General features: G+C 38.6%; 2 protein-coding genes across 2 annotated transcripts in view; one reads left to right on the top strand and one right to left on the bottom strand.

Annotated features, from left to right (window-relative positions):
- ubl7b (ubiquitin-like 7b (bone marrow stromal cell-derived)) overlaps positions 1–18502 on the top strand; it is a 259966-nt gene that overhangs the window by 155845 nt on the left and 85619 nt on the right. The window lies entirely within an intron of this gene.
- Positions 1475–12438, bottom strand: LOC144194529 (homeodomain-interacting protein kinase 3-like). The gene is made up of 10 exons (XM_077713660.1): positions 11954–12438; positions 10478–10669; positions 10212–10393; positions 9957–10080; positions 9722–9832; positions 9563–9649; positions 9306–9499; positions 6471–9237; positions 6219–6402; positions 1475–1754 (listed from the first exon to the last, which is right to left on the bottom strand). Exons 1-8 carry the CDS (start codon positions 12212–12214, stop codon positions 9051–9053), a joined length of 1338 nt encoding a protein of 445 aa, XP_077569786.1. The 5' UTR covers positions 12215–12438; the 3' UTR covers positions 1475–1754; positions 6219–6402; positions 6471–9050.

The raw sequence follows: 18502 nt of genomic DNA, 5'->3' as shown, positions 1-18502 counted from the left end.
TTTATAGTCAATATTACAAGTATGTGCAATTTTAGTCAATACGAATGCAATGCATTTCCTAGTGACTTTAGCTTTGGGCTGCTTCTTTCTAATTCTGTACAGTTCCAGCTTACTTCCTATTGGTTATGAGGCATTGGCTGCCATTGAAGGCGGAATTTTGATTGCTGGGGAGGAAAGACCGGATAAGACTATACGAAATTGAGCAAAGTGCAATAGTGCACAAACTCGATCACAGAACTCACAAAAATCTAGTTTTACAGCGTCCTATGTCAGAAAAAAATCATATGTACAGTATGGATGAGTAACAACGTCAGGCCTAACACCCCGCTAGACCAGATCAGACACCCGAGCATGTCGGAATTGACACCTCTGACTTAGATTCAAGACTATTCGTCCGGTAAATTCTGAGGTCATTTCCTCTTATCACAGAGAACAAAAGTTTTTAGGGGTTGAGGTTTTCACAGAAATAGTAATAGCTTCCCTTCAATCTTTGATGACATAACAATTCCAGCAAAAGGTGTGACAACATGAGACCCTTTCTGTTTGCCCGTATTCATTTAGCGCAGTAATGACGAGCAGGTTGCCAGTGGCAGCTGGCTAGTTGTGATGCTCCCTCTGTGCTTGTCACATTAGAGGCAGCTCAGACCCGCAAACACCCGCAACTATTTTAGATGCCTGATAAGAATGAATTTAAGGTTCGAATATTAGTATGCCCAGTGGTGGCCAGCAAAATGATGGATCCCAACAGTTGTGCGAACATTTTTACACATTGATAGGACACCGTGATTCACACTGTACCATGGTAATCCGGTAAATATTTCACGCGTCAACACGATAAGGCTTTTTCCTGTGTGTAACCCCACCACTGCACTGCTGTGATATCGGTACGCTCCGTAGCCACCCCCCGCCGGCTATCGCGTGTTGTCCCGTGGAACAAATCTGGAAGCATACAACATTTATGCTAATATGTGTTGTGGCATGAAGATGCAGTGTGTGTGTATGTATATTTGCTTTGTGGTAATGCTGTCATTGCACAAAATAGTTCTTTTCGTTTGATTTGTAAGAAAGCACAAACATATAATATATTTTGAAGGGGTCTCCTAATGATTCTTGCAAAATTGGCAATAACTAGGGAAGGACGGGGTTTGATGTTCCATGGGTTGGTTGTCATGCTTGCTATAACATGACCACCAGAGGGCATTATTTCAGAATAGCATTTTGTTTGTAATGATCACAATTGTTTTTTAAACTGTAAAATCACTCAATACTTCGAAGTTTTTTTCCGTAGTATATATATTTTTAAAATCCCGTCTTTACGATTGTTTTAATGGGAATTTGGACAATAGTTTATAAAGTGTTACCAATCAAAAGTATTAGAGAATGCAGATTCTCTAGCCAGCGAGTTGTCTGCTAGCCATCAACCAAAAGCACGACTTGAGGTTGGTTGCCCCAATTAAAAATCAAATCCAAGCCATGATATTAAACTAACATTTATTGATGGGAAAGTATTCATTGGCGTGATAATCTGAGATCCACCCCAGTTTTCCCTAAGGTATAATTATTGTAGCTGCTAAGCGTAATAAGGCAATCTTTACAATTTTGAGTTGGTGTGCAAAGCTAGTTTCCACACATCTGAAAAAAAAAGTTTGCAAGAGAAAGTCCAGTCTTTGGAGGAGATAAGTTTTGCGAGGAGAATGAGCGGTTGCCATGGTGACATCTCGGTAGAAAGGTTGAGGGGAGACGAGTGGAGATGTCTACAGGCCACAGGACATCAGAAAGCTCATTAATGCCTAGGTCACTTATGCAATCTCAGCTGCAAATATCTGACATAAAAAAAACAACATAGTGCATCATAATATTACTAAATACGGGAGCATGGTAATATTCAGAGAGCCTCTCTTCATATGTAGATGAGTTGCATTTAATCGTGGTGTTGCCTGAATTCTTGTGTATGAAAGGCAAGAGGAAACGCATCCAGAGATGTGCATTCAAATGAAATATTCAAGGCCGCTAATGAAATATTCTGTCAGTTTCTATGGGCAACACTACAAGCGCTGCTCTAAAAAAAGAAAAAGGAAAAGGAGAACGATAGCAAGAGTCTGCATTAATGAGTCCCATCAGCCAGCCCACTAAGTGTTTAGTGGCCTTTTTTAGTGGACTTTTTATTCATAGCGGGATGATAGACCAGACCACATTTCTGCATTTCATATGGGATTTTGTCATCAAAAATGCATTAAGTAAATTGAAGAGGGGTACACAGATTTTTTAAAAAAAAATTTTAACATCTTAGCCATGAGATTTTAGACTTAACATGGTGGGGGAAAAAACATTTTTCTGTCTATTTGGATATGTTCACGCAAACCACAGATTTTAGAACTGCAAATTATCCCTACAAGAATTGGCATACCAAGACTAGAACATGGCAGCCATGGGTTTATTTTCCACACAAACTAGTTCATTTTTCTTTCATTTTAATTAAATTTTTAAACAAACTTACCCACATTCGGAAAAACTTAACCAGGTTAATTGTTGCGATCAGGATCGTGACAGTGATCTAATGAGTACAATATTTGGAGGAATTTGAATATTTCTTCTGAATACGCACTTCACAAAAACATAAAAAAAGCCTAATTGTTGTCATACCCAGCTGGGTATGACGAAATTAGTAGTGCTTTTCCATAGGGTGCGTTTCCTGGCAAAAGACCCAAATAAGTGATGATTTCAGACTCGTAATTTGGCATTCTGCCGTGATGGATACATTGTATCACCTTCCGAACGGATAACTAACTCTAACTGTCTTTCACTTAACTTTAGTCGGCCAGTAGTAGGCAGATCCCCGCCCAACATCTTTTCATGTTACCTCACCCCGAAGTTATTACACAGAAGGGATAGTGTGTCGTGTTACCGAAAGTTTAGAGTCCTGATGGATGTGGTAAAAAACCTATCCTTAAGCCAAGCACAAAAACACCTAACCCACGTTGAAACCCAGAATGAAAACAAATTTGATCGTTGAACTCAACAGTTCAGAGGGGAACTTATTAAAAAGAATTTTGTTGGAATTGGGAAAACACCCGCCAAGAATTATTAGCACAACCTAACAGAAAGTGTTTGGTCGGCAAGCACTGATAAGAGTCTCCCCAGAGTCGACAATACTTCTCCCACTGTGCACTGTTTTACCTCAGGATACAATCAAGGCCGCTGTTTTTCTCGCTCTCCTTGTGCCCCTATGATTACATTTCCCAACTTTTAAAAAGCCCACTGTAAGAACAGCGGCATTATGAAGTAATTTAACACTCCAGCTACTCTCTGCTTGCCATAATTAAAATGCCCTGTGAGTTGTGATCCAACTCATTTGGATATGAAAATGAGAAAAATAAGCACTTTAATTAGCATTTTCAGAATGATTTTAATGGTGTATCACTCACATCCCACCTCTGTAATGTAGTGAAAACTTTAAATAAACTACAATAAAGTACAATTTGTTCAGTAGGTGATTGTTTCACAATTTCCTAATATTGTGGATTCGACCTAGTGAAGAAGAACTGAAGAGATTGGAAACATTTTGTTCAATGTCATGAAATAATATCTTGCTATGTCGTTGCCTTTCAGTAACAAGAACAGAAAAGGTCCTTACATTTCTAAAATGACTAGAAATTGTCTGCACTGAGCTATAGATAATTTGCACAAGGCAGGAACTCTTGTCGAAAATTGTCTGCTTCACGGCGGCTTTAAAACGACGACGAAAAATGTGTTTTTCTTGATTTTCTATTCCATTTAAACCCGTTTTTTTAAACACTTGGGAATTGTTTTAATTTGTGGAAACATGGTCTAAAATTAGTCATTTTAAATAGGACTGGTATTGAAAGAACAACATTGCAAACTCGTTCTGTTTGTACCGATGACTTTGCGCAAAATGAACGATTTGCTTTTTTGACCGCATGAGTTCTTTCTGACAAGTCTGGGAATTGAAAGTGTTCTACGAGGTATTTCCACCAGACTGTTTTTGACAGCAACTTCTTTAACGTGCTCTAAAGAAAATGGAGAATCCATTTCATCTGGAAATCAACCCCCCACCCCATCATCACAAGCACGCTATACGACTTGAAATGGACATTATCATTCATTTGGAGCACTGACTCTGTCCAGTGGGTCAATGTCAATCCAATTATACTGTTTATGCTCAGGTTTTTGCAGTTTATCAGCTCCAGAGGGAACTGTTCGGCAATCCTAGTACCCAATATGTGGCTTGGTATCGATGTGCTGTAGTGATGTTTTATTTTATTTTTCACAATGGCAACAACAAAACATTAATGGCTCAAATTTGTTATTACTTATTAGCATATAAACGCTAGCGTAAATCAAAAGTATTCTCAGAGTTCTCAAACTCGATATACATATTCGCGTGTTGCACCCTTATTTGTTTAGTTTCACTGCTTTGGCAGCTAGCATTTCATTTTTTTTCAAGATATTCAATTGTTTTATCTGAAAAATTATCAATATAAGTTGTTAGGAAATTGCTCCAGCATGAAGACTGCCAATAAAAGCCTCTTGTTTTCATCCAACCAATCAAGTGGTAAGATGATTGGATTGAGTACATACTAGTAGACCAGACAATAAGTATAGTTTACTAAAAACTGCTTTGACTTAAGGACGAATGACGCGTTTCAAGTTGAGTTTTTCCATTGAATCATATACTTTGTGCTGTTTTTGTGACTTCAATTGTGCCATTAGTTTCAACTATGCAGAGGCAAACCGTTACATGCATTTTTTAAAAGTGTACATTCAATAGATATTAATCTCAGAATGTTGATACTTTGTGTTTTAATACTCTGAGAATATTGCATCGTTTAATTAGAGTCAAAATTTGATACTCACGCTGGAGATAGAACCCTCCCACTGTAAATGAGTTCCAAAAACCTTGAAAAAACACATACTAACAAAAACATACTAAAAAGAATCCTTCTTGGGCTTGTTTCATCTGGTGTAGAACATTCCCAGTGTTTGTTTGTAACAACATATTGTTAATAAGTAGAAGAATAGAATCCAATTAATCACTTGGAGAAAGACATTTTATTCATAATTTGAAGTAATTAGCATGGCATGCTGAGAACCAAAGGCGTTAGTTGTTTACTGATTAAAGATGATAAATTGGGCGAATTTGAAGAGTTAATACAAAATAATGAGTTGCGAGATCTGTTCACGTTAAAATCGTGAATATTTGACTAGACTTGGGCAAAGAAAGTCATGGTTTCCACTGCACAATTTTTTCCTTTTAAGGGCTTGGGGGGAGGGGGGGGGGGAAGCTTGAGCAGAACCAAGGGCACTATATCAAGCACGTACTCTTACAAGTACTACTCTTGTTGCACAAGTAGTAGTCACGATACAAAAAAAAACATGTGTACATGTTGCCTCATGCTTTTGAAGCTTGACACCTCCCTTTTTATTATAAACACTCTCTTGTCACCCACATAGGACCAGCGGCGGAGCAGGATAGAGTTGCAAAGAAAATCAATAGTCGGAGTGGTGGCTGGTGCCTTGCAGGATGCTTTTATAGACAACAAATGTTTAATGTATCCTATCGAGGACAGGTGCATTATACGCAACTAATGTGTAAAGGCAAGGTTGACAGGTAAAAGCCGTTTATTGATTTTGAGTGGCATCCCACACAAGTTGTCTGAGGCTCTTAGATTCATCCATATCAGTGCAATCTACCATAGATAGACCCATGCTCCAAACCTCTTTTGACAGATGTTTTTCACCCATACGTTTTTTTTAGCCAAACAAATTGAAAAATCCTAAAAATGATTTGCTTTCTTCTGATAATTTCATCATGAAACATTATTTATACTCCGCCAAGGCAGTATTTGTTTATACCTAACCCTGCTCATCTAGCCTCATTGCTTTGCTTTAAGCATCTCAAGTGAGCTGACCTCAGCATGCCTGCAGGATGAAGGCTTCTGCTTGACATTGATGTACCCTTTTCTTCTTTGCTATTGTATGCAAATTTAGCAGGAAGGTGTTTTGAAGTGTAAATTGTGATTTAGGGCAACATCTACTTTCTTTATATTATATTCCCTGTGGATTGTAAGAGGGAAAAATAAAGGCCAAACTTTTGTGTATCTATTTAAATTATATTCATATTAAAAAAACTTTTTTTTTAAATTAATGCCAAATATTTCATATAAACCAACCATAGTGAAGAAAAATAACATACTTACATTTAAATGACTGTAGCAGAAACAGCTGTGGTTAGCGGTCAGACTCACAGTTCTGGGGTCGATCCCAAGTTGGTCCTCACTGTGTGGAATTTGCATGTTCTCCCTGGCTTGCGTGGGTTTTCTCCCCTGTTTCCTCCCATGTGCCAAAAACATTTGTGGTTAGATGGTTGAGCACTTTAAATTTCTGAAAAACATCAAAACTCAACATTACGATTAGAGAAGATTAGTCTTGTAAAAACTGATATTCCTCACTTTTCACAGCCGCTGATATCGGTCCATTAGCAATAATATTAAATTGCAATGATGCAATGACTCGTTGGGCTTGGGTGGACGGACATCATCTCTTAAAGCTGTAATGGAAGGCTTGTTGGAAATACATGAACAGAGCATAAAAAAATCTAGCAAAATGGCAGGAAACACAAAAGTAAGACAGAATCTAACAAATGTAATCCACATTAATGGCTAATATCAGGTAAAGAGTAGAATATCTAACAAAAAATAGGAACAAAAATTAGCTCAAGGTAAAAAAATGGCATAATCTAATGTAATAGGCACATGTGTAAATGCAAACACTAATACATAAAACTGTATTAATCGCACACATTTAGTTGGATTTAGATTGCACATATGCTTTGAAAAAGGTATGTATTTATTTGCAACCAAATTGGAACTGTAATTCCTGTACTTTATTCTGCCACAAATATACAACTCCAGCACACTTGAGATACAATTGGGTGAATGTGAACTGACTTGACATCCCCTGCTCTCGATATATAAACGGAGCCAGCAGTAATCATTTACGGCCATTGACAGCTCACCTCATCCAAATCCGTTCGGAGAGCTGGTAATGATTGTTCACTGTATTTTAGCTGGGATGGCTGGTAGTGATCATTCACTGCCATCCCTCCAAGCTAAAGTGGATTTGACATCCATTGTCGACAATGACAGTTAAAGACTGCTGGCACCTCTCCCAGTTACAATGGATTTGTCGTTTACCGCCTTCAATGGCAATGAACGGGTTAAACAATCTGTCTGTTCGTCTAGCCATCAACCAGTTTTCCATCATTTTTCGATCTGTCAGGCTATCCAAAGATCTGTTTATCCCCAAGTCAGTTTGTCTGCATGTATGTCATCTGTATAGGACAGGCCATCAATCTGTTGGTCAGTCGAAATGTGAATGAGTACTCGTAGCGCTCCCAGCTGTTCCAGTCGAAATGCATTTGACATCTATTGCCATTAATGGCAACCAAAGAGTTAAGAGTTGTCAGTCAAATCAATAAATTGACAGGTTTTTGATGGATGGTCAAGGAGAGATTGTCGCTTTAAACAACCAAAATCTGACAAATTAATCAATAGACTGACAGATGGAAGGAGATCAGTGGCCTTGCTGTACGAATATAAAAACCTTCAAGCAAATGGACCGTCAAAACTGATCTAGGCTTGACTTTCAGATGCACCAACCATCAAGAAAATCAACAAATGAAATTGACCAACCACTAGATGACAGTCACACGAGAGACCAATGAACTGATGAAATGCTGGATGACCACCAGACAACATTCAGATGGGGAAAAAAATACAGTATAAGTATACACATCATAGCAATAAATGGACAGACCATACATGAGTAGCAAAATACGAATGGATATGAATGGCCGACAGATGAATCACAGACAAAACAAAGGACTGAGCAAAAAGATTGATGACAGACCGATGGACAAAATGAAATCATTTGCAACTTTTTAATCACTTTGCAGACTTTAAAATAATTACCTGGATCTACTTCCATCTATTCACCACAAGTTCTGGATGAGTGTATGATCAACGACAACAATCCAAGGTATTAAAGACTTTCCCTCATTTGCATAATGTATTACCAGTTGGAGTCAAACCAGCTGTCGCATTGCAACACAGCAGCAAGTCCCAAGTGTGCCATGCACTAAGCAGCTCCCGGGAACGGACTATTCATCTGCTAAGACTCCAGTGCACCAGCACCACCAAGTCTCTTTGCACACAAATCGGACGCATGGGCACCAAAGTGATGAAACAATACATTCATCAGGAAATGTGTTTGGGGGATTGTTCATTTCCTGGAGGCAACAGCAGCAGACGCAGAATAAGGTTTTATTGGAGGATTAAAGGCCTTGGTGGCGGGGATGGGAGGCCGAGGTGAGGTGGAATAGATGGTGGGGCGAGGCGGAATGAAGATGAGGACACAGCTGTGCGCACTATCGGTCCATTTAATGTCTCTGTTATTAGCTATCAGATGGACAAGAGTGCACTTACCAATGGGCTAGAGGTACATAATGTTTACTTTGTATTAACTGTGATAGACCACCAGCCTGCAGGCATTCTATGGCTTTAGGTAGCATTCATTTCATTAAACATAGTACAACAGTAAACGGATACGGATAATTATTTTCACCAATTTTCAGTCGCATCAATATGACCGCTACGCTCCAAGAATTATACTAGCAGCAGTCTACAACCCATAAAATAGAGAAAAAGGACGGACAGGCCCTGTGCTTCTGTAAGTTTTATGTACAGGTTTTAGCACAGGTGTGCTCTCCATTCAACAGGCACACTGTTCAATCAAAAGCCTGTGTAGTTTGTAACGGACTTAGTGCACTTCCACAAAATGGATACTCCCGTTTTGTCAAGTTGAAGAAGTGACGCCTACCCGTCTCAGAAAGTAAATCTCTCGATTTGGTTGTTGTTGTTACTTTCTTTGACGTCAGTTGAATGGACACATTGTATGGGTTACCAATCTGCCACTGTTCATGGTAACTAATGTAGAGGGATTTCATTTCCTGCTCAACACACACCCTCATATCAACTTGGGTCGGAGCATTCGTTGTGGGTCAGGATTTCGTACACTTCTGGCGATGTGGGGCTGCAGAAGCATGGATCGTCATCGTGTGACTCATTTATTCCAGATGGGTCAAATCCCTTCCCCCCAAGCGATTGTAGCATGGTTTTGTTGGAGCACACGGACATGATGTGAAAGCAAGATTGCACACTGCAAAAAAACAAGGCAACGTTCGTTTTTACTGATTGGATGAGAAAGAAGCTACAGTATTGACTTACTGAGAGCTGCTGTCATGAAGCGGCTCCAGGTGGCTCATGCTGCAGAAGTCATGCTCCAGCACCTGGCGGGGCGTCATTCGCTGGCTTGCATCAAGCTGTAGCATTCCCTTGAGCAACTCAACGAATTTCTGCACCTCAGCCGTCTTGGCGGCTTTGTTGGCAATGTGCCTGGTGTTTAAGACGCCCTGCTGGAACTGGATAAAGTTGCCTAATTCATATTTATGAGGTTTCAAGATTTATGTCAGAGAAGTACTTACATGAAGAAGACGATCAAGAGAGCGGAATTTAAAGCGTCGCGTCTCTTTGGGTGTTGAGGTGGTCTCTTTCTGGTACTGTTCTGGTGTCTGAACAAACAAGGTTCATGGTAGGGAATTGTCTATTTCTTTGAAGGGGCAGGTAGGCATTGAGGTACGCACCTTTAGCTTCCAACTGAAATTACGCTCCATCTGGAAGAAGCATCTGGTTTGAAGACCTGCTTCAAGAACGTTATCTGGAGGTTGGCCTTGAGTGTCCACAATATACCTGACCTGAAAATACAAAGCTCAGCTAAAAAAAATATGAGAACAAGATTGATGATGAAAGCTGTATGAGGTATTTGATCCACATTTGACATTACTACAGTTTCATTGTGTTGTCCGGGTACTTACTTACCATGTCGTATTCACTTTTGCCAGGGTATAACAATGTTCCCGTGTATAGAAAAGCAGCGATGCATCCCACAGACCAGATGTCAATGGCTTCCGTAAATGGAGCCCCCAACAAGACTTCTGGTGACCTGAGAGAAAACATTAAGTTTTCGTTAGGGATATCTCATCTCATCTCTCATCTCCCATCTCATTTTCTGAACCCCCTCATCCTCATTAGTGTCCAATCAGCCTACAATGCATGCTCTGTGTGGTTACATACCGATAGGGTAGTGTCTGAACGAGTGATCCCTGCTTGGTGGTGGACACCTGAGCAGCAAGGCCAAAGTCAATCACTTTAATCTTATAGGGCTGTTGTATCTGGTTGACCAGCATTACATTCTCCAGTTTGAGGTCTGCATGTATGATCTGAAAGATCTTCAATTGGTCCAGCATGTCTGCCAGCTGAAATGTCAAATGGACTATTCCCACATCACAAGATCAACATTGCAAATGTGTTCAAGCTTATTTTGGGGAGGAGGAACCTACCTGATGGATAACTGGCCTGATTTCTTTCAACTGCAGAGGGCTGAAATTTCGCTCTTTTACAAAGTCATACAGACTTTTGTCAAGCAGCTCAAACTCAATGCAAACATGTCCTGTAATGCTGAATATACTGTTCCATTGCACCAGGTGGCATTTGTCAGCATCCATCTTTTTGATTTTTAACAAAGCAAGAATCTAAAAAGACATAATTATAGAGTATACTCATGATGTTACCCAATTTAGACTTAAGTGAAGTTATGCCAAGAAATTGACTTTTTTATTTTTAGATTTCACAAAATGATGTTTGAACGAAAAGCAAAGAAAATATGAATTAAAAAGTATTTATCGATTTAAAAGGGGGAAAATCAGGAACTTTAATATATAATTCTATACTCTTCATTTTAATTTGATCCTAAAACAGAAAGTCGGCACTCATGATTTACTTTCCCGGGCCACAAAAAAATGATGCAGCAGGCCAGATTTAGCCCCCCGGGCTGCCACTTTGACACCTGTGCTTTAGATCATGCCATATGAGAAAAACTGATAAAAAATGTATTTGTTTAAAATTACTTCCTTCAAATGGCTTCATTTGCTTCTAATTGTCTGTAGGTATGAGTGCGTGCCTGATTGATTATTTGTTTTATTTCCCTGCGATTGGTTGGCGACCAATTCAGGATGCACCCAGTCTACTGGCAGTAGTACAGGGCTGGGCAATCTGGTCCTGGAGGCCTGCAGTGAGTTCCAGGTTTTTGTTCCAACCGGTCCAGCACAAATAATTCAACCAATTAGATTTCTGCTGAAACAAGAAGCACCTGACTGCGATTGACTGATTGCACTTGTAGGATACCCGATTGGTGGAAAGGTTTCCTCTTTATGGGTTGGAATGAAAACCTGCACCCAATGCAGTCCTATGTGGAATAGTTTGCTCACCCAATAAACTTGAAAAAAATTATATTTACATTTTTTCCTGCATAATTTAAAAATTGTGCATGTGCCAAAAAGATCAGTAATCATAGTTATTATCAGTGATCAAATTTAACATTTTTGATTGACTTCTGGACTTTTTGTAATAATTAAGGAAATAATTTATTTAAAAAAATATTCTAAAATAATCCTCTTAAACATTTCATACAGTAGGCATACTAGTAGCACCCACTGCAGCCTTTGGTGGAATAGTTTTCTCACCCAGAAAACTTGAAACTTTTATTTTCATCTTTTTCTGCATCGTTTAGATGTCAAAATTGTGTATGTGCCAAAAAGATCAGAAATCATAGTTATTATCAATGATCAAATTTAACATTTTTGATTGACTTCTGGACTTTTTGTAATAATTATGGAAATAATTTATAAAAAATCTTATTCTAAAATAATCCTCATAAATATTTCATACAGTAGGCATACTAGTAGTTCAAAAGTAGGTGGTAATTGAGCGTGCTTTCATTGACTGATGTTGTTGTGTGACAAATAGTTCCTAGTCACCTCATATATGGCCCGTTTAGCTGACGAGCCGTGGTTCTTGATGGTCTTGACAGCCACCGTTTTATTGTCGGTGGTCTTCCGACACTTAACCACGTTCCCAAAGGCACCACGACCCAGAACCGACAGCACGTCGTAACCGGACGATTTAGAATGAATTCGGGCTCCAGGTAAAAACTGATTGTAATCGTGGCAGGAGGAGTCCATCCTCAGGAGGACCGAGTGCTCGTCTGACTCGACGCCCGGCTCTTCTATCGAGGACATTGGGAAAGCCAGTCCATTCGCCCGGGGGTGCCTAGTCCGACCAACATCCTGAGAGCGGGTATGTATATGAAGATTCTATCTTTGACTTTGAAGTACTTTATGCCGTCGCGGTTCATGTTGCAACGTAGTATTATCGTCACCGTTGTGGTAATGAAATAATATTAGATGTTGAGAATGGCCTCAAAGTATCTGCCAATATTCCCTCCTTCTGTCGACCTTATAGCGGCTGTGACGCCGTACTCGTTGACGGCCTCCTGTTGTTTGTGACGAATGTGCTGAGTAAGGTTTGTAAAAGTACACGAGGGGGATTTTCTCATGGTATTTCATCAGCGAATCAATGGTTAAAGAATCATTGATGGATTGCTATTTTTGCATGGAATGGATTTGTTGAAGATCACTTAAAGTTTAGTATTTACAGGCAGGATGTTGGTATTTGTTATATGGAGCACTTGGCGGAAAAAACAACAACATTGCGAGTAGTACTAATTTTTGGTTGATTTATGTATTTATTTTTCAAATGTTCAATTTTTGAGCTTTTTTAAGCCCCTTATTTAACTTGTTTACTGCACTGCATTTCACTGATGATTTAATTTTTCTCCAAAATATGAGTAGTTTAGATGGGATGTCAATCATTGTCAATGGGTGGCAATTTCTTTAATGGCATAAAATTCAACTATTAACCAAAAAATTAAACTTGCATGATTGGGGATGCTAACCATTGCATTCCTTTTTTAAAATGTTTTTTAGTCCATCCAACTATGGGAAGGAGCAATGAACCAAACACAATGTGACAAACAAACATTCATGCCCAGAGACCATTTGAGAATGTTCGATTACCCTCCAAATCATGGTTTTGGGATGTCCGAGGGAACAAAAATACCAGGAGAAACCCCACAGGTGGAAAATATACAAACTCAACACAGGAAGCATCGATCTCAGACTGTGAGGTGACGTGCCAACCACTTGGAGTTGCACAAACCAAACTACGTGTTTTTTTTTTTTGCCTTAACAAAACATGCTCTGCTGGTGCAGAAGAAAATAGATGAAAATAATTTAATATGTTTTGAGGTCATTTGATGGCAAAAAGGCATATTTTTCATACGGGTGTCAAAGTGGCGGCCCGGGGGCCAAATCTGGACCGCCACATCATTTTGTGTGGCCCAAGTAAGTGAATCATTAGTGCCAACTTTCTGTTTTAGAATCAAATTCAAAAGAATAATATAGATGTATTGGGAATATTTCCTGTGTTTGCTCATTTTAAATTAATAATTGCAGACAATTTGTACAAATTTGAATGTCCAAAAATAATTTATTGATCAGCACGATTGGAAAAAGCTGTCAATTTATTAATCAATTAATTTTGGCAGCCTATTTGGATGAAATCGAAACTACAACGTGGCCCACAACAAATAATATGTTTGACACCCCTGTTTTACATTGAATGAAATGAACGTGATCTGGTTTGTGTAGTGTTACCACGTTTTCGAAAGGAATCCGAAGTAATTGGCTAAGATGCAAGCTTTACAGTGCATTGTAAATCCATGTAATTTACAATTCATCATTATCTTCTTAAGACATTGCATTTGGATATGGCTTTGTGTAATGAAGTGTGTGCTTGGTTCAAGGCCATTTGCCCTACTATTAAGTTTTAACACTGTAATGGAAGGGGGAGTGTCATTAATGTTAGATTGCTATTTCACGATTAACATGGATGAGAGGCAACATTTGTGGATACAGAACACCTAACTGTTTTAAATAATCACCTCCACTAGCCATTAGCAAAACAGTTAAACATTCATTTATAGTGCAGGTCTATATACAATTTTAATTAAAGAAAAAGGCAACAATACAACTCCTTTTATACTGTTGAAATGGGACTTGGGGAAATATTTTGGAGCCGATTCAACTGCCTTAGAAGATGTAAACATTGTCGTATTTATTCCTATTAGAGGCACAAGTAAACACAAATCTTAAATCAATTCAAAAGAAGTTGATACATAGTTTAGTAGTTGTTTACCACTGAACTTCTTCAATAGGAGTTTTATTGATTAGAAGCTATAGTTAGTCATCCACATTATTAAAAAGGAACTCAGTAAAAAAACATTTCATTGCAGCTTTTTACAACCCGAAATATAACATATCATATATACATACTGCCCAGTTCAGCCTTAAATTTAGTTTTTCAATCGTTATGCTTGCTAGTAGAATCTAGAGTTGTAAATTTAAGATATTTACCATTCAGTTGGCGACAGAGATTCAATGTTAATGGAGCCCAAGATGCTCACATGCCACTTGTTATAGGAATTCTACCTTCGGTTTGAATTGTATGGTAAAATCTCCATGGAATCATGTTCTTCATGACTTCTTCCTCTTCTGACCCACTTTTAATATAGTATTCCAACTTGAAACACAAAATCTACTGTTCTACAGTTTACTATTGAGTGATACACCCTCTGAAACACACCCCTTCCATTACATGTATGTACAGGTTCATCAATTTATATTGTCCATTTATTAAATAAATCAAACCATTTTTTTACTGCTTGTTTATCAGTTGTGTGTCAGCCAGGCTCGTCCAAATTAAAAGCTGAATTATCCTCTCTTAGAACAATATCTTGTGAATGTGACAATGTAGTCTTTGTTTTTTATGCCAGCGTAAATGAAAAGGCACTGAGACAGGGAGGAGAATGAAATCTGCACCTAGGGCTGCTTTATCTCTAAGAGGTGGGCTTTAAAGGCCCTAAAATGGATCCAATTATGAAAAGGGCTTTTTTTTCGGAACTGTGTGTAATTGTGTAACCCTCATTTTCCTGGCAAGGGGGCTCCGGGAGAGGCCTCTCATCTCCCCTAAGCTTCCTCTCTGTCAGGCACAATGCTGAAATGAGATCTCGTCTTAGCAGTGGAATTGCTCAAAGTAATGCAATGGACACGAAGAGAACAAAATCGCCTTACATAGAAATCCCTTCGAAAAAATATCTTGAACTCTCATATCACTGCTGGTCTATGAGCTCACGCGATTAAGTGAAGAGGTCTGTGATGTTTACCCACGGTATCCTCCTGCACATGAGAGGATATCGTAAGCCTTTATTCGACAGTAGTGATTGCTTCCTTTTAACTGAGTATAATTGAGTAGATATTGCTAGCATTGGCTGGAATCCACATATCTTGAAAACCATCAGAAAATAAATGCATCTTTGCTGACACATTTTTGTTGCATTGTCAAAGACAGCAAACAATTCTCAACTCTATATTGGTTGAAAATATTACTAACCCTAATAATACTTACCCATCTGGGTACAAGTACTATACCAGATTTAGCTAGTGATAGAGTTGATTTGGGATAAGATGTCTTGGTAGTATATTGTCATGCTTGTAGTTGGATTTAATCTGCAAACTAACTGTTACACTAAATTAAGATTTGAAGTCTGATATCTTAACTATCATTTGAATGGATATAATATTCTAATTTAATATTCTAATTGAAAACATAGATTTAAATATTTAGTACACTACCTAAAAAATCATCGCTAACCCAATAAAAACAAAAGAAAAATATGAAAAAATGGCATAGCTAACTTTATCTGATCTGCTGTTTTTGTTTAATGACGTAAAACAGACTTTCATTAGTTTATTTAAACAAAGCCGATACCTGTGTTAGACTTGTGTCCAAAACGTGATGGATACGATGTATAAAGTGTGTTGTGTACTGTTTACGAACAAGTTCACACATCCCAACCACCAGGCATCCCTAACAACTCTAAAGAATCAGCAGCCTCCTCTGTCAAGGCGCTCTTAATAGCTCATAAATGTTTTATAGCAGTGCATGATGCTGTAATGAGATCTGGCTGTTCTGGCTTTTGCGTCTGTTATTTCATGTGGTGCTTGGACAGATTCCTATAATGATGTCTGTTGTCCGTTGATATCAAGACATCAATGAAGCCAACTGGATAGTTTCAGGTGAAGAACACTCACTTGTGTATTCTTTTTGTTAAAAGTATATTTATTTTTGTTTCAATAAAAGGAGAATACACCGGCATAAGATATTCCCCACTCCACGGGGATATGAAATCACTCTAACAGTAGTACTAACAAAGCTTTAAGCGAATGTCGTTAAAGCAGGACAGGGGTGTGCAGTTTAATACCAGGCACTCACATCTCTACCCTATTGTGTTAAAAGTAATGTTGTTTGATAAGTATTTTATTTCACACTGCTAAAAGGCAACAATAAATGCTGCAGTATTAGACGGCAATTTTTTTAGGATTTCTACTGTGACTATGAATTTTGGAGTGGTGCAGTGCCCCTCCAGAACCAGCAGATAGAAATAAGCTTGGACCCCCGACCCTCCTGGGACCAGCTGGAAGGAATACATATTTTAAGTTATTTGGGAGCTTTGTGTTTTTCTATTTTCTATTCTTTTACTCAATTTGCCCATGTAGGAATTTAAAAGTACAGAAACCATTTTTTGTTATGGACTAGTTGTAGTTTTTGGGTGGCAAATCAGGCAGGCTGTTAGTATATATTTACCATACACATTTTCAGCAGTGCACCAAAAAATAGTGTAAATCACATAATGCATTGAGATGCTGTAGGTGTGATTCATGTCAAGTCTAAATCGCACGTAGCTTAATCCTAAAACGTGACTTCATGATGATTGGAAGGTTTATGTGGACCTTGAGGAACAAGTGTGGAATTAATCTTCTGTTTCCACATTTTGTCACTCTTTTTGCTGTTTTGCTTGGAGCCATTTTACACCTCTATGATGGTTTGTTTTCTCATACAAGGCTGCACCCCTACTGTTTTTAGTTAGATGCCTTTTTAGAGTAGGCTTTAACTTATTTATTTGCTGGCTTTTCATTTAGGTTCTCTAAAAGTAGTTTGAGGTAAGACCTCTCACCTGTCAGACCTCACTCCCAGCGACAGGTCTGGCAGCTGCTGTGTTTCTATTGTATGCTGTGTTTTTCTAGAGTATCTGTTGTTTCTGTGTTAAATACAACATTGGCATGATACAGCAGCGTGATTTGCCATTGCTTGGCTCTCATCTTGTTACCCAAAGGGAAAAGGATGAGGTGTGCTTGAATAATTAGATTGTGGTTTCAGGATTATTTTTGGCCACAGGTCTTACATATTGTCATAGTCTTTCACCTTGACCAGTTCTGACTGACACATGCTGAAATTGAATAATAATGTGCACATTAAGTTTTAAAAACATGCTTGCAAGAAAACAAACAACCATTAGAATAACACACCATCTCTATCAATCATGTATCATTTATTTGCTCAGAGACCATTTCAGGAACCCTTAGCTCTGTGTGACCTTAGCCAGCAAAGGTTGGTGTATGTGTGTCAAATTTCAGTTTAGCTCCTTCCTTGGGCACACAATAGACTTCTGTGTATTTTTCTGAAAGCCTTCATCCTATTTTCAAATTTTTTGTAGTTAACTTGAAGTGGCCAATCCAACCAATCTTGGCATCTTTAGAGAATCACTTTGCGAAACAATTCACGTCCATATTAACATATCACAAAATGGCAGATTGCAGTGAAATGAGCTTTTGAAACTACCATAAATAGCCTAGGGCAGTGTAACGCGATTTTCATTTAATAATTTCATGTTACGCTCTTTCGCAATGAGCTATTCTTTCATTCTAAATCTGGTAGAAAATGTAGGTATATAGTAAAGACAAACACAAGAACACTTGCATCCAGAACTCTGACATTGTAGTTTGAATAGAATTCTTTTGAAAACTTTTGGCCCCCTGTGTTGTCTTCTTACTCTAAGACAGAATAATAATCCATAAAAGTATATATGGCTGTCTGTATTGAGAAATGGTCTGCAGTAGTCTGACAGTTACTACACCTTCTGGTGGCATCCACAACCCTTTTGTGGTCCCTTCACGGTTACAATTAGGCCACGCCTTAAGGGACCAATCACAGTGTACTTTTACTCACGGCAAGCGATGTCATCCACTGCAATGAGATCAATCCTGTAGAAAAGTGTTGGCTTCGTGGCGAGTTAAAGTATGCGTGAGGAGTCCTAATGAATTCTGCTGGCACGTTTGCATCGGTTGATAGACTATATATATGTATATAAATGTATGTGTGTATAAATATATACGGCAGTCGGGCAAGGCTCCAAAAATATGGCTACATGCATAATCGGGCTTCAAGCAGCTTTGCAACCTGCATATATCACGGGATTACAACTCGCCTATAAGTTCACATCAGGTCTATTCATCAGGTGCTGTGATGCGTGGCGTGATTTTCAGTGTCAGCACAACGTGTACAAAACA

This window comes from Stigmatopora nigra, chromosome 3 (assembly GCF_051989575.1).
Source record: "Stigmatopora nigra isolate UIUO_SnigA chromosome 3, RoL_Snig_1.1, whole genome shotgun sequence".
Lineage (NCBI taxonomy): Eukaryota > Metazoa > Chordata > Actinopteri > Syngnathiformes > Syngnathidae > Stigmatopora > Stigmatopora nigra.
This window is presented reverse-complemented; position numbering and strand designations above follow the sequence as displayed.

Excerpts from the sequence above, each read along its gene's own strand:
- LOC144194529 (XM_077713660.1), bottom strand. The coding sequence starts at position 12,214 with ATGTCCTCGATAGAAGAGCCGGGCGTCGAGTCAGACGAGCACTCGGTC. Across the intron at positions 10,394-10,477 it reads TCAGGCCAGTTATCCATCAG|CTGGCAGACATGCTGGACCA; the intron begins GTAGGTTCCTCC and ends TTGACATTTCAG. Across the intron at positions 9,833-9,956 it reads GCAAAAGTGAATACGACATG|GTCAGGTATATTGTGGACAC; the intron begins GTAAGTAAGTAC and ends TTGTATTTTCAG.